The sequence below is a fragment of the Rhea americana genome, unplaced genomic scaffold, assembly GCF_003343005.1.
Source record: "Rhea americana isolate MKP2758 unplaced genomic scaffold, rheAme1 scaffold_35, whole genome shotgun sequence".
NCBI classification, from domain to species: Eukaryota; Metazoa; Chordata; class Aves; order Rheiformes; family Rheidae; genus Rhea; species Rhea americana.
The window spans coordinates 1,028,977-1,043,371 of NW_028186479.1; the positions used below are offsets into that span (position 1 = coordinate 1,028,977).

Here is a 14,395-nt window from a genome sequence, read left to right on the forward strand (position 1 = left end):
TAATAGATATCTTATTTTCATACTAGCGTGTGTAAAAGACTCATGCCCACATTCAGCAAACATCTGCTCAGTTAGAGTTAATCGCAAAAAGATGCTTTTTGCTGGTCTGTATGGGAGTTAAATGCCTCTACAAATCCAACACATTTATACACTTATACTAAGGCCTGCTAGATACTGATGTTAAAAGTGAGAGCTTTTCTTCATAATTTTATCACAAGTGGTGCACTATTTAATATTTTTCCTACAGCTCCCAATCTTGGGAGCATGTGATTAAGATAAAAATTTAAACTATTTGAGAATACTTAGAAACAAAATTGTTAAGACTTTATGGCTGCAAAAGTGATCTCTAAACAAGTGTTTCCTAAAGTTTTAAAGAAAAAAATATATATTTTTTATTTTACTCAAGGAGTGCTGAATGATATTTTTTCAATACTTGCTGCTGCAGTTGAAATAAACTTGTAAGCTAGAATTCYAATTTAATAAGAAGCTTAAGAAAATATTCAGACTAAAAATTGAAACTTCTCACATGACAATCAAAAGTGCCATGCAAAAGAGGTGTATTGAGTTTGCAGAGATGATAGATAACCAGAAAATATCACAGAAGCATCACAAGCTAAGGATTCTTAAAACTTTTTAACATTGGGATTTGGGTTTTTTGTTTCAGAAGAACTAACTGCAGTCTCCCAGTCCTTAATACATTGATTACTGTCAAGGGGAAGAACAGACTTGGTGGAAGTAGCAAACATTTTTGCACTAAAGTAAAACTGTGACGATAAATAACAGACTAGCAGGTAAAAAAAAATGACAAATGCTAAGCTTACATTTTGGCCTATATACTATTTTTTTATATTCAATTTCTTGGATTCCTCAAAGGTTTTCTGTGGAAGAGATTTACCATCTCATCCCAAGGACAAGGCATCTGTCTGGTTTGAAACACTTAAAATTTTTTTTCCTTTTCCCTTTTGTGTTAGCAACCATTTTTTCTGCCTTTTGTGTTGTATTCAAACATTTTACTAAATACATCAGCTTAATCCTTTCAGCCCTGTAACAGCAGAGCATTATAATGTATTTCTATCAAAATGAGTGGGATCACCTTTTGTTCAACTGTGGTCTTATATAGAAAAAATTTGAGGAGATTGCTGCCAAACTTGTCTTACTCTTGCTATATCAGTGAGGAAAGCATGTGGCCAAAACAGCTTAGATTAAATGTGTCCCAAATCAATTTCTTCCAGTCCATGCACCCATGCATTACAATAAAACGTGTATTACACTAAGTTTAAAGTGAAACTGAAATTACTTAAACAGAAAAGTTATGCTTTTTTWTAGCACATCATAATTTAATTGTTCCTTTTTAAATTGAACACTCAGGCTCACCTGTTAGAAGAAAAATTGTAATAACCAGTTTCTTCCAAAACCTCTTCAATTAGAGTCTATAAGTTAAAAGAAATTCACTTCAGTAAAATTACCTTGAGTAACAAAGTAAGATTATCTCTTAAAATACATAAAAATCTTACCTGCAACTGTTCATATGTCATCCCTTCTGCTGTGTCAAAAGTGCCAATAATACCTTAAAGGAAAAGGTAAGTAACATTACACTACTGATTTTTGAGTTTATGCACTCTAATCAGTTTCCTAGTAATTCCACTGCAAACATACTTACAACAGAGATATTTCTTTAATAAGAACATAGTTTTGATTAGCAGCAGTTTTTGATTAGCAGCAGTTTATTGCACTGACCACAATGACCCTTTGTAAAGGTGGTCTTATATRAAGGGTCTTATGCCATGACGTGAATATTTGAGGCATAGGATGTTATATTATGAAAGAGTCAAAACTGATGGAACAGTATTGATTTTTTGAAATATTTAATGAATATGAACATAATAATGCATCACTTTGCTATACTTCTCCACTCACTACTTGTAGTGGAAAGGGCACACAGACAGCAACAAATTGTGAAAACAAAAGCATTCTTTGCTTGTTAACAGATCCAAAACTTACAGTAACTGAGTATTGATCAATTTGCATAGTTGTCTCAGGAAACAAAATAAAGTTCACATTTAAAGTGATTATTAGGGACTCATTCCTTACTAAAATGTCATCCTTGACAGCTGGTATTAATTTCTGTTTTCACAATAAGCTGTGGAAATGATACACCAGTTTCAACCCAAAGCCAGCAAAGTTTTTCACCCTTCTTTCAGTAACCACTGTTTTTAATCTTTCTATGTCCTCTGGCTCATGAATTAGAATGGAAATGACAAAATGCAAGTCAAACATTTCCTTAGGTCYCCTCAATATTCTCTTGCCTTTTTTGCACAAAGAGGCATATTATGGAACAAGTCTTCAACTTAGGAATTGTTGTTCCCCATCTTGGATGCTGCCAGTACTAGTAGGTTTCACTAAAGATGGAGCTCATGATTTKTTACTATACGTATCGCTAGTCTGAAGTATATTCAATTCCATTCATTTTTTAAAAGTATACATACACACATTTCACCAAATAGATTGTGGTGTAGCATATACATTTTGCTTTACAGCTCCCCCTCATGTTTCTGCGCTTAATCTAGATACATAATTAAATCATCCCAGTATAACTAGATTCTAAACATGACAGAAGAACAACATACAGTTTAAATACAGTTTATCTTAAAAATATGTGAAAGGATGGGCAAATCCTAAGCAGGACATTTTCAGTCACAAGCACTCCTATTGATTTTTGTAAGAACTATGTGTTATTTGCATCCTTGAAATTTCTTCGTAAGTCAAAAATATATTGTTTTAAATTAGCAGAATATTCCACCAGTGGTAAACTGCACACCTGACCAGGGAAATAAATAAATAAATAAAAATAACACACAACCTACTGATACTGAAAATCAGTATAGTTAACATAATTTCACTATCTTTAAAACAAGTCCTTAGGGCAGGAATTCCTTCCACTTCAGTACTATGCCCTTACTAGAAAAATATATGCCACTACAAAGGTTTTGTTGCTTTCTTTACCTTTTCTGTCATCATGAACCAATATATTTCTACTTGAAGAGAGAGGTAACACAGGGCAATCGGCTGTGAAGAAGTTGGGCTCAATCAGTTCAGGAGAACCTTGGAGCAGCTGTGGCAGGGAAAAAGGAAAAAAAAAGAGGACTTCTGAAATCCCCACTCTTTGCCAAAAGCTCGAACATCTGTAAGAAGTCTACAGTTTACTATGTTTCCCATCACAATCGGAGGTCAAAGGAGATTTCAGTACATTTTAGATTAAAGAAAAAGTGGTGAACACAATTGTTAGTGTTGCTCCTTCTCTCCAGAGATATTTACTGAGCAAGCTGCCAGCCTGCACTTGGTATAAAGCACAGAGTTCTTTGATCTATTTAAATAAAATGTCATAAGCTATACATTTGTGTGAAGGTAAACAGGGAAGTCTGTTCCCTCCAATCTAGGAGAGAAATAGTCAATGACTTTGGTTTTCAAAACTAGGTCTCAAGTGAAATTGTTAGTCCATATTCAAGTGGTCTAATTTCTTAGCGGGATCCTAGCACTGCTGAAAGCTGAAAGTCTATTCAGCAACTTGGTTACCTGAACAGCTACTTGGTCACTTGATGCTAAACTTTTTAACATCTAGTTTTGAAAATATTCACTGCTACAACTTCGAAATGAAAATATTTTGTAGGTAAGAAAGAAATTCCAGTTACGCATTTCTGCAACATGTTAACACTTTTCATTCAAGGACTTTTGAAGTTGCAGAAGCAGAAGATTATCTGTTGGAATTCCTTTACCCTGCTATTAACCCATGGAAGGATCTTTTTGTCTATTATTCAAATTTAATGTTCTAATTCTATACAGTTAAGAAAAAAATGAAYTTTTTAATCTTCTAAGTGAAAATTGCACAAGCTATTAATGACATTTTCTGGAAGATAATTCCAACGTTAACTTTTTCTCTATTTACGTTCTTCCTATTAGCTCTAAAATATATTCCTATTAGCCAACATAGTTATGATGATGATTTTGGTAAGAATCTGAAAGTGTGCTTAGGTGGAAATACTTACCTGACTCTCACTGACTTAAATTCTGTATCATTTATTTACTGATTTTACGTAATTCCCTATCGTTCTGACATTGCCTTTTTTGTTGCTATTTTTAAATAATTTCTATTAATGATTTCTTTCAAGAAATGCCCAGAACTGCATTCAGCATTTCAAACATCTTCAATTTACTACCAATTACTTTTTAAATGGAGTATTTCTTCTCTTTTCTTCAATCTTAAGTCTGACAGACTTGGAGTTAACACAGTTTTGGAGTTGATAACATTTATAAAGTCATAAATAAATAGGTTCCTTTATTTCTGGGCATTTGTAATATTAGGCTAATTCTTTCATAAGCATTTCTTTTACCTTATTTTGGGGCATCTTCTTCTGGAAACATCCATATCAGTAAACAAATAGAAAACATTTCCTTAGACGTAATGTTATAATTGAAATACAGGAATTGTTTAATGTAAATCCCAGCTTGATTTAYAGACAGCAATTTGGCATGAAACTGATGCCTCAGAGGGAGATTATTAATCTTTAAATATCTTTCAAAGGTACTACCTACATCAACACCAAATAGTCACCTTCCACATTCGTGTCTCAGATAAGCTATTCCATAGCAAGCTATGACTTAGAAGATTCTACATTTCAATGCAAGTTTGGCTAGGCACCAGAGGGACTTGAATTTCCATCTCTTATATCCCAAGTGAATGTTAAAAAACGATCTTCGTTATCAAATTTTGGGTACACTAGTATAGCTAATAACTGCTTTGTCATCAATTCAAAAGTGAATCTAAGCTTCAGCCTCCCACAGTACTCAGATGCTGAGGATGTCATTTTCACATCTTCTGCAGAGTACAGTCCTCTCAGGAGATTTTGAAGAAGGAATATTTAGAAATTCTAATACTAGTCATGAAGAGCTTTTTCTGTGTTGGAAAGTGTCCAACATGTCACTGGAAAAGAGGCATGCATGGTTCTTTAGTCTTGCAATTCTTGCAAATGTGCATTATTTTTAAAGTGATAACATTAAATTGTTGTTGACATGCTATTCAACAATTGGACAAGATAGTCTGCACTCAAAACACTCTGTTCAGCTTAGGTGCTTTCACARTTTGAATACGAAGACATTCCAAATCACAAGAAATATCGGCAAGCTAATTATAAATTAAGAAGAGTTTACATAAATTAGGAAGAGCTTACATAATTTCTATCGGCCTTAACCACAGAAATCAGCCTTTATCACAGAAAGTTACATTTTCCTTCCTCTTTTCTTTCTCTAACTCTGATGAGATGGATTTTGTTTTGCATGTTAGCAGCTAGTTGGGCCTTTCCATTTACAACGTATGTTCTAATGAAAGATGCACTTGAAACAAATCAGTATCAACTGCTTACCTAAGAAGCCTCCATATTTTCCAAATAAATAATTGTCAGAGTATATGCTAAATAGTTGCTTTAAAATTTGGAAGCTTACACTTGTATTTGTGACATTACTATTGATAGGTTAATTCAAATAGAAGAGAGAAAGTTTGCTATTGATAACAACATTGGTGTACTGCACCTTTTTCATTTCTGATTTCAGGTTACAAGGATTGCTGTGCTGACTGAAGAGAGACTTCTTGAATCTCTCGATGACTCTCCTTTTCAAGTTGCATTGCAAGGCTGGAGGAAGCTATATGAGACAGAGAAATTGATGTTATCACTGTGCTGTTACATCTCCTATAACAATCATCTGATCAGCAGTACCATTACTGAAAAAAGTAGTTATACTGCAAAAAATACACATTGATGTTCAATAGYGCAGTGATAAATAACAGTACAAAATCTGTTTTAATGGCATATTATAATAATGCTTGTTAGTTTAACCATTCTGTTACGATTGGCACACCTTATACTTTAGTCCCTCTAGCCATGAAGGTAAAGGTAATTATATTGAGCCTAATATAAGTAAAACTAGATTTGCCTCCCTGACCAAAGTAATCAAGTGCTAATATTTGGGATATTTTTCTAGGGATGAAGCCCAGGAGAAAACAGTAGATCCTGCACAGAAAGTTAGTATACATTTCATGTTTGCTACTTTGAGTTTCTCCAGATGAAATTAATGGAACTACAAGAGCCCAAGCCCTTCACCAATGCATGTAGAAATTAATGTGAATCTTCCTCACGATTTCAGTGAGCTTTCTGAGGACTTCATGTGTATCTTAATGTAACATAGACCAGCTCTTTTAGCAGAAGTTTCCTATGGGAGGTAATCTACATTTTACTTGTTTATAGACCATATAACAAATCTGATTTTGTATATTTTTTCTTCTGTATTTGGGGTTAAAAATACACCTCTCTCTAGTGCACTTAAAAGAAAAAAAGCACATAGTCCACTTCATTGGGTTTTTAAAAACTGTCTACAGGCAGTTCAAAARAGATCTTTGCTGTTTGATATTTTTTAAATCATTTTTATTCTCCAACACTAAAAGTAAGGCTTCCGCTTTTGGTCACTGCAGACATACTGATATTCAGATCTGTCATCATTCCAGTTTGATGATCATTCTATSGTACCTATTACCATTTGGAACAGAGTCTCCTCCTCTATTTCTGTACAGTTGCTTACATCAGTGATTTCCTATAATTTAGAAAACACTTTATAACCACTTCACTGATGTGAATTCACAAAGTGCCACTCCATTGAGCTCAGGAAGCTTTTTGACTGTACAAGAAAGGTTTGGCCATTACTGACTCATATTCAAAACACGGTTGCAGTACACACTGCAGAGAATTTTTCCTTCTGGAAAGAACTACTGTACTTAGACAGCTATGAATTTGGAATAGCAGTACTAGCCTCACAGGAACTGCTCCTGATTTGCCATGGCAAACCTGAGATCAAGATTAAATTATAACCATGAAACACATCAGCARAAAGCTGGTTGCGTACAGCTTTTTGTTACAGATAGGTATTACTGTCTCTTCATGTAGATGCCTTACATACATGTTGCAAGCAAATGTTGAACATTCTTGATCTGTAAGTGCATAAAAAAATTATACCGTAGGAAAAGCTTGCCAGGTAGTCTGTAGACTGTGCCACAGCAATGAACTATGTATGTGGTATTGACAGAGAAGGAATGTAGAAGGAATACTCCAGGATACAGAGGTGGCAAAGGAGAAGGCCCCTGCATGAGAAACTCAGTTGCCTTCAGCACTAGTGTTCAATTTTAGCTTTTGTTTTAATAAAATCAGATGTCAGATCAGTAAAAAAAAAAWAAAAATAAAAAAGTGATGCCAAAGATTTACATAATGCTTTTTAAAAAGCTCTTCTTGCATTATATTCCACAGATCAGGCGGCCTCTTGTTTCCGTGGCAACTGGGTTGGAAAGGCTGCTGGCAGCCAAGAACTGACAGTCAAGAATTCTCTCTTGAAAACTTCAGTTTAGAGTCATCAGCTAAAGTACATAACTGAGAGTTTTAGAAAACAGCTCTGTATTTTAAAAGAATTTTCTACCTTGGGTTTGTAAGAATATAAACAAGTGCCAGAGAAGCATAGAGCACACAGTGGACAAGTACAGGTACAGATGCCAGCTCCTCTGCCTTCCTTTTCTGAAACCAACCTACACAGAAAGTATCCTAGTTGTTACTACTGGCTGAATAGTCAATTTAGGGTAAGTCCTTGAGTTGCTGATAGGTCCTGGGTTTTCCGGTGTCTGTGCTAGGACAGCCGGCTCTAATAAGGGCCCACCTGGGAAAACTGTCTTCACTCTAAGGTGTAAGCTTACTAACAAACAACTTGGACACGAAATAAAAACCTGCTTCATTTCTGTCAGCAGGTCCTCGAACCACTCTGGCAATAAAGTCAGTCAATTCCAGTTATTTTAAATAATGATTTTTTTTCTTTGTCCCTGGTAATTTATTTCCTGTATTACCTGTTTTGGCAAGTCTGACAGCTTCAAAATAACCTACACAAGACATGGCAGATATACAGAAGTTCAGTTGTGCTAATCTATTTTAAAAGACATGATACAAATGGGCCAATCCAAAAGCCCCTGTGGTGATAAAYAGCACTTGCCAAGCACATATTTTTCATTTTGGAAGGTAAGAAGATGTTTCTTTAAAAAATAGCAGATTTTGGCAGTAGCGATGTCAGCCATCTTCCTGGGGAGTAAAAAGTCTTCCGTTACATTTTCAGTTGAGAGTTCAATGCAGATCGATACCAGTTCTATTTTTGCTTTGGAATCAGTATGAAATAACTTTAATTATCTCTCATTGTGAAACATTTTAACTTAATTTATAAATTAGTCTTAACTTTGAAAAACACTTGTACTGAAAGTTCAAAATATTTAAACTAACATACTCAGGATTTGAACTACTGCACTAGAAATCCTAAGAAATTACTACTATTTACTATTAATAGAAAATATTACTTAGAAAATATACAGAAATTACTATTATAGAGGAAAGCATTTTATTAGTTTTCCACATAATACATCTTTTAAAATATTCATACTACTGGCATGACAGAATGTTGTAAAAATAAGTTATTGTACAATCCATTTTTCTGGGGTAAGCAAAAGGATTTTTTCATATGAATTTTTTTCATATTATTGCCATCTTCCACACACTAATATTCAAGGTTAGTCTTTATTTAAATGATGTATTTTTAAAACATCCTGCCATCTGCAAAAATGTCAAGTTCTGTTGTTTTTAAAGAACAGTTACTAAATTAGCAGCGCTTTGCAGTACCATCATTTTGACAGCAGCAAATAACGAAGAGAGAATGTCAGAAGCAACAGTAATGCATACTTGAGTGATGAAGATAATTTTGTGGAGTTGAATAAGAATCTGCTGAACGGGGTCACTGATCTGACGCACCTTCCTTTGTGATACAGCAATTCTTGCCGATGCTGCAGATGACAATACTAAAAACAGGAGAGCTCATTTTGCCTGTATATATTAGTAGTATGCACTGTTTACAAACTGTAGATGAATAATATATTGAATTTTAATGCATGACTTGCTTTCCAATATTTTGGGGAACAAAAAAAGAATAACCTGAAATCTTAAAAGATTAGATAATGTAATTAATACGTTTCAAATGAGAACACCTTTCCTGAGTCATGTACACTAAGTTTCTCTATCAGAGAGAGAAGACCAACTAATGTTTCTTGCTAATCATAAATTTTCCAAAGTTATTCATAGGTAAAACTAAAGATACTAAAGACATGATAGAAAAATAAAGATATGATGAACAGAATTTAAACTGAACATTTTTTTCCACATACATATACATATACATTGTATTGTACATGTACAATACATTTTAAATATTTTATGTTATGAAGTAAATCATCTTTTTACCTTTAGGAATTACAATATAATGTCTTATGTGGACAATCTGGAAAACCTTTTTATCAAAACATATTTTCACTTGCCTTATAATAGCACATGTTACTTTATCATAACTATTTTTTTTTCCTAGCATCTAGCAACAGCATATTTTGAGAGAAAGTTCATGATTTTTTTGCATGGGAAAATTTGTGGTTTCTGCTCTTTGTCAGAAATTCTTCCCTACCAGAGATCATTCTATCTAAAGGATGAAATGTATTATGGAAAGTAAGCAAAGACTTGTTACAACCATTCTCAAGATCTAAATGAAATCACCATAAGTTCATTTAAGAATTTTTAAAGCTTAAAATGAAAGAACGTCAACACTAAGCAAGAGTACTGCTGTGGAAAGGGTGCACACACTCTTCTGTATGTTCTTATCCTCCAAAAAGGAAAGAATATGGGCAACTGCTCTTTATTACAGACTGTATATTGCTTTCACTTGTAAACTCCATAAAAGCAGTACTGTGTTGACCTGTGAATATAAAGGGACAGCTGGTTTTAAAAACTTTTAAATGCAAAGCTAGTTAGATCATGATAGAAAAATGCATGGGATTAAGCAATCCACAAATATGAATATTACGTAYGCATTATATATAATTAAAGTTTTATGTATCTCATGGAATATAAATTTGATCTGTTTCAGGAAAGGGGAAAGACTTGACAAATATAGAAATTAAATATTTTGTTGAGTTTGAAAAGTATTCTGGCTCTCAAAAAAATCTCCAGGCACAGGAATTTTGTAAGCATTATCATTCTATGTAGACTTGTACACTAGACAGCTCAGAAGAGAACGCATTCATTGAATAAGATAAGATCAAGAGGTTGGAGAACTGACAGTAAGAAAATTAAAATGCTTTCAGAAAATAATGTTTCTGTGGGTCACTTCTAATTTTTGTTCTAAAACAGATATTCAAAATAGGTTTTTTTTACTTTTTTAAACAATAGATTTGAAAATTTCCTTTAGCTGTAGTTTAACACCACACACAATAAGTATGCATACATAACTACATACACAGATCACGTCTAAGCTTACATTCTAATGCTTAACTATATAATTGTGTATATAGAAGTGACCTTTGCTAAAAAGCATCAATCATACACTTATCACAATGACACTATATTTTGTGCTACAAACTCTAAAGCAAAAAACAGAGTCAGTTTGGAACTAAAACAAAATTTTTTTAATTTCACTTCATGAAAATTGGTAAGTGTAAATCTAAATCTGTTCCTYTAAAGCTACACTATTATCCTCTGCTTAGGAAATCCATGTGTAGAATGTATAATTTTCATTGATGAAAGTACTGCAAAGGAAGTCATGAATGAATAAAAGTTACATCTTTCAGTAAAATAAATTTAATACCACAAGTTTTACATCTTTTCATGTACTGCTTTGTGTAAAAATCAGATAAAGAAAATACAGTTAAATGAAAATATTTAGTTCTTAGGATGAAGAACTGACAATCAATGTTGAAAKCATAAGTATATTTCCTCCATGGAACTACTCTCTAGGACTTGCCATAGACATCCATTAAATCAGTTATGATCTTGGTCAACAAGACATTTACAAGTCATATGTACTGTTAGTCTCAGAGACTAAATATAAACTTATTAGCAGATTACCACTGCAAAACAGTTAGTGTATCACTAAAGAACACTGGTTAACAAAATTATTTTTCCAAGTTGAGCATTAGGCCTGGAAGCTAAACAAAGAGCTTAGGTCCATGTATTGAACTTCAGATAGCAGTTCTGTATCTCTCTTAAATCCAGTTATCTCAAAACTATGTTTCAGAGGCTAATTTAGATCCATATTCTAAAATTTCCTCCTACAGTAACAACCTGAAGATCATAGAGTCTTATGTGCACAATCACATGCACCCATCCACCTAATTTTTTTTTTTAAGTGATCTGCTAACAACAATGAAAATTCCACTTGGAGGGAGAGTAAATCCAAACTGCAAAACTAATTAGCCTCCAACTGAGCTATTATTATTTTGTCCCATTGAATTTCCCCATTGACTTCCTTAGCAAGAGGTGGAAGACAGAACTTTACAAAGTTGTACTCTGTATCTTGTTAGATAATACCATGATTTTCAGATTGCGAAGAACTACAGCTGGAAGGCTATGAGATTGCTACCCAGTCCTTGACGAATCCTCTGTTTTCTTAATGTGGGCCTCACACATGGGTGGAGGCACTCTCAAGAGCAAATCAAGATGTTGCAAAGCTGAAGAAATAAGAGAGGAGTATATGCAACAGGAAAATAATGTTTAAAAATCTGGAACTAGCTATGTTTATTTTCAGTTAAAGTTAGATTGTTGTAACCACAAAATTACCTGGTCGCAGTCTTGATCTCAGGCCTCCAAAATAATCTCTAGTAAAGCAAAGAAAAAAAAAGTAGCAGTCATTTTAATTGTAGTTTGGCTTCAAAGACTACAGAAGAAGTAAATGTTCCTTAACTCCTTCTCATGTTTCCTCTGAAGCAAGTCTGTCCAAACTCATTACTTTCTGACTGTGCAGTCAGCATCTGCTGTGGCACAGCTCCCATCAATATTTTAAAGGGATTTAAATAAATAAATAAATATATAAACCAACAYATATGAGAAAGCATGTAGTAAGTACTTGTGGTCATCACAACAGGGAGAAGAAAGTCCTAGCTCTAAGGTGAAGAACAGCAGAAACATGTAAGAACAAACTGCACTCGACCATTATTAAGTGCAGACACATTTTCAGTCAGGTACAAACAACGTGGCTAGAAAAATGCAAACATTTTTGGATGAAAAGAATTCTTAAGTTCAAAAGGGATTTTGTAAGCCATCTAAAGACTGCTGACTCTACATATCCAAAATAGCCTGACTTTTACTTAAAAATAAAAGTAAACTTTATTCCTTTCCTTTCTGAATTTTTAGCCTAGAACTGCAAAAAACAGTAGACAGTCTTTTGGTATTTAAAACTCTTATTAATCTACTAGATTACACATTATTTTTCACTGGAACATGTTTAAGTGCATTTCAATTAACCCATTTTATAGAAAGAATAAAGAACAAAGCAATTATTGTCTAGTGGACAAAAATAGGAGAAATAATACAGCAGTAAAACAAAAATAATTATAATAATTAATATTACTATATCACCAGCACAGCAATACCTACACAGCAAAAATATAGGCCTAGATGTTTCAGTATTCTATACTCAACAAAAATAGTGCCCCAACTTGCAGATTTCACTAGCTGAGATAAGCAACAATAAATGGGTACAGACAGGTGAGGAACTGAAAGAACCAGTATGGCTCAATATTATCTCCTGATGTATGGTAGCACCAGCAGTCCTAGCATCTCAACAATTTTTATATATTTTTGAGGCAGTAAGGAAAATAGCAGTTTCAGGAGGGTTATGAAGAAGGATAAGGAGTTAGTTCTGCTGGTGGTTGTGTGAGGGGCAGGGATGTGCTGGCTTCAACTCCTAAGCATTAGGAGGCTGCCATTCAGGMCTATGGCTGGAAAGTGACAGACTGGATAGTGATAAGCCAAGAAGAATTCTGAAAGTAAAATAAAAAATTGTGTTTTAAAGGGCCAGAAAAAGCACAACCAGTAGAAGGGTGCACACAGAAAATAGCAGGTTTGAAGGTAGGTTGCAGAAATGTTCCTTGCAGCAATGTTCTAAATGGGCATTTCAGGAACTAGGATGCATTTATCAAAGCCAGACAAGAAGATGCATACATGATAGCCCTATGAACCTGAGTAAGAGTTTTAACTGTGCATATCGATAGGAAAGGCTATATCCTAGAGATGTCTGCCAGAAAAATTCTGCCACAGTTAGACATATCCTGGATGCAAGGTCTTAAATGTCCAAGTAAAAGCAGATGCTCAGATCTCAAGGTATCTGTCAGGGTAGGTATTATCTTCCACAATGATCAAAACAGGAGACAATGGGTAGGACTTCAGGTACAGGAAATTATGATTTTTGTTTCAGTTGTGTAGAACTCAACTGTACAGTCACTCAGMCATAAGGATATCTTGGAGAGAAAAGTCAAAATTTAATATAGACAGAAGACAACACATCTGGACTACAGAACTAAATTCCTTATTTATCAAAGGTAAATAAGTAGATGAATTTGTACATGTGAAAATAAGAAAAAAAAAAGAATTAGTAATACATACAACATCCAGAGGAAATTAGAAGGACAGATAAACTACTATCCTTCAAAAAGGTGCTTAAGAATAGTTTCTTAAGAAGGAGAATCAGAAAAGGACAAGTGAAAAGACCCTATGATTTCAAGAAGATGAAAATAAACCAAAGGCAAAGTGCATGTGAAGAAAATAAAACACTATCACTTGGAAGAGTTCATTTAAAAGTTTAGTAAGAGTTGTTTCAGATATATTCCTTGAGTAAAAGCTGAATCAAAACAGTGGCTGTGGAGATACAGGGAAATGAGTCAAGGCAGTTAATATAAATACTTTCCTAACTAAGTTACAGGTGAGAGGGAGGAAAAGTCTAATCTGAAGCCAGATGGTACCCAGGGCAATTTTTGTTTTTCACAYGGGAAAGAAAATCAGGAATGAAGATCTAAAGAGAAGAGAGAGTCTATGAATAAGAGTGAGGCCAAAGACAGAAAAAATAATGGGTGGTAAAGAATATGTTAGACACACATCTGAATTCATGACAGAAGAAAAAGGAAAGTACTTTAGAAAATGAGGATCATGATGTCATATTTTATTATGTTTTGTTGTCTTTTCAGAAGAGATGAGCAGGACTTCAGAGTTCCTAAAATAGATATCTATGTTTATGTAGCAGGTCTAGAGCAGCTCAAACAGATAAGATACTATTCTACACTATCAAATATACAAACCTATTTTCCTATGCGAATATAACTGTTTAAAAATGCAAAAATAGAATTAGCYTACTGACTTATGTCAGTTTAATCTTATGTAACAGGGCTCACTTTTAAAACTGTATCAGTTTGACATCCATCCTTAAATTATACATACAAAGCTTCTGCATGAAGACA

The 14,395-nt window shown here is 33.9% G+C and overlaps 1 protein-coding gene across 1 annotated transcript in view; it reads right to left on the reverse strand.

The window, feature by feature from the left end:
* Positions 1–1,370: 1,370 nt before the first annotated feature.
* Positions 1,371–14,395, reverse strand: part of NEK10 (NIMA related kinase 10) — a 92,704-nt gene continuing 79,679 nt past the window's right edge. Inside the window, 8 exon segments of the mRNA XM_085311754.1 lie at positions 1,371–1,430; positions 1,515–1,567; positions 3,004–3,112; positions 5,584–5,694; positions 8,808–8,908; positions 11,268–11,275; positions 11,443–11,614; positions 11,724–11,761. Coding sequence (XP_085167880.1) covers positions 1,371–1,430; positions 1,515–1,567; positions 3,004–3,112; positions 5,584–5,694; positions 8,808–8,908; positions 11,268–11,275; positions 11,443–11,614; positions 11,724–11,761 — 652 coding nt within the window.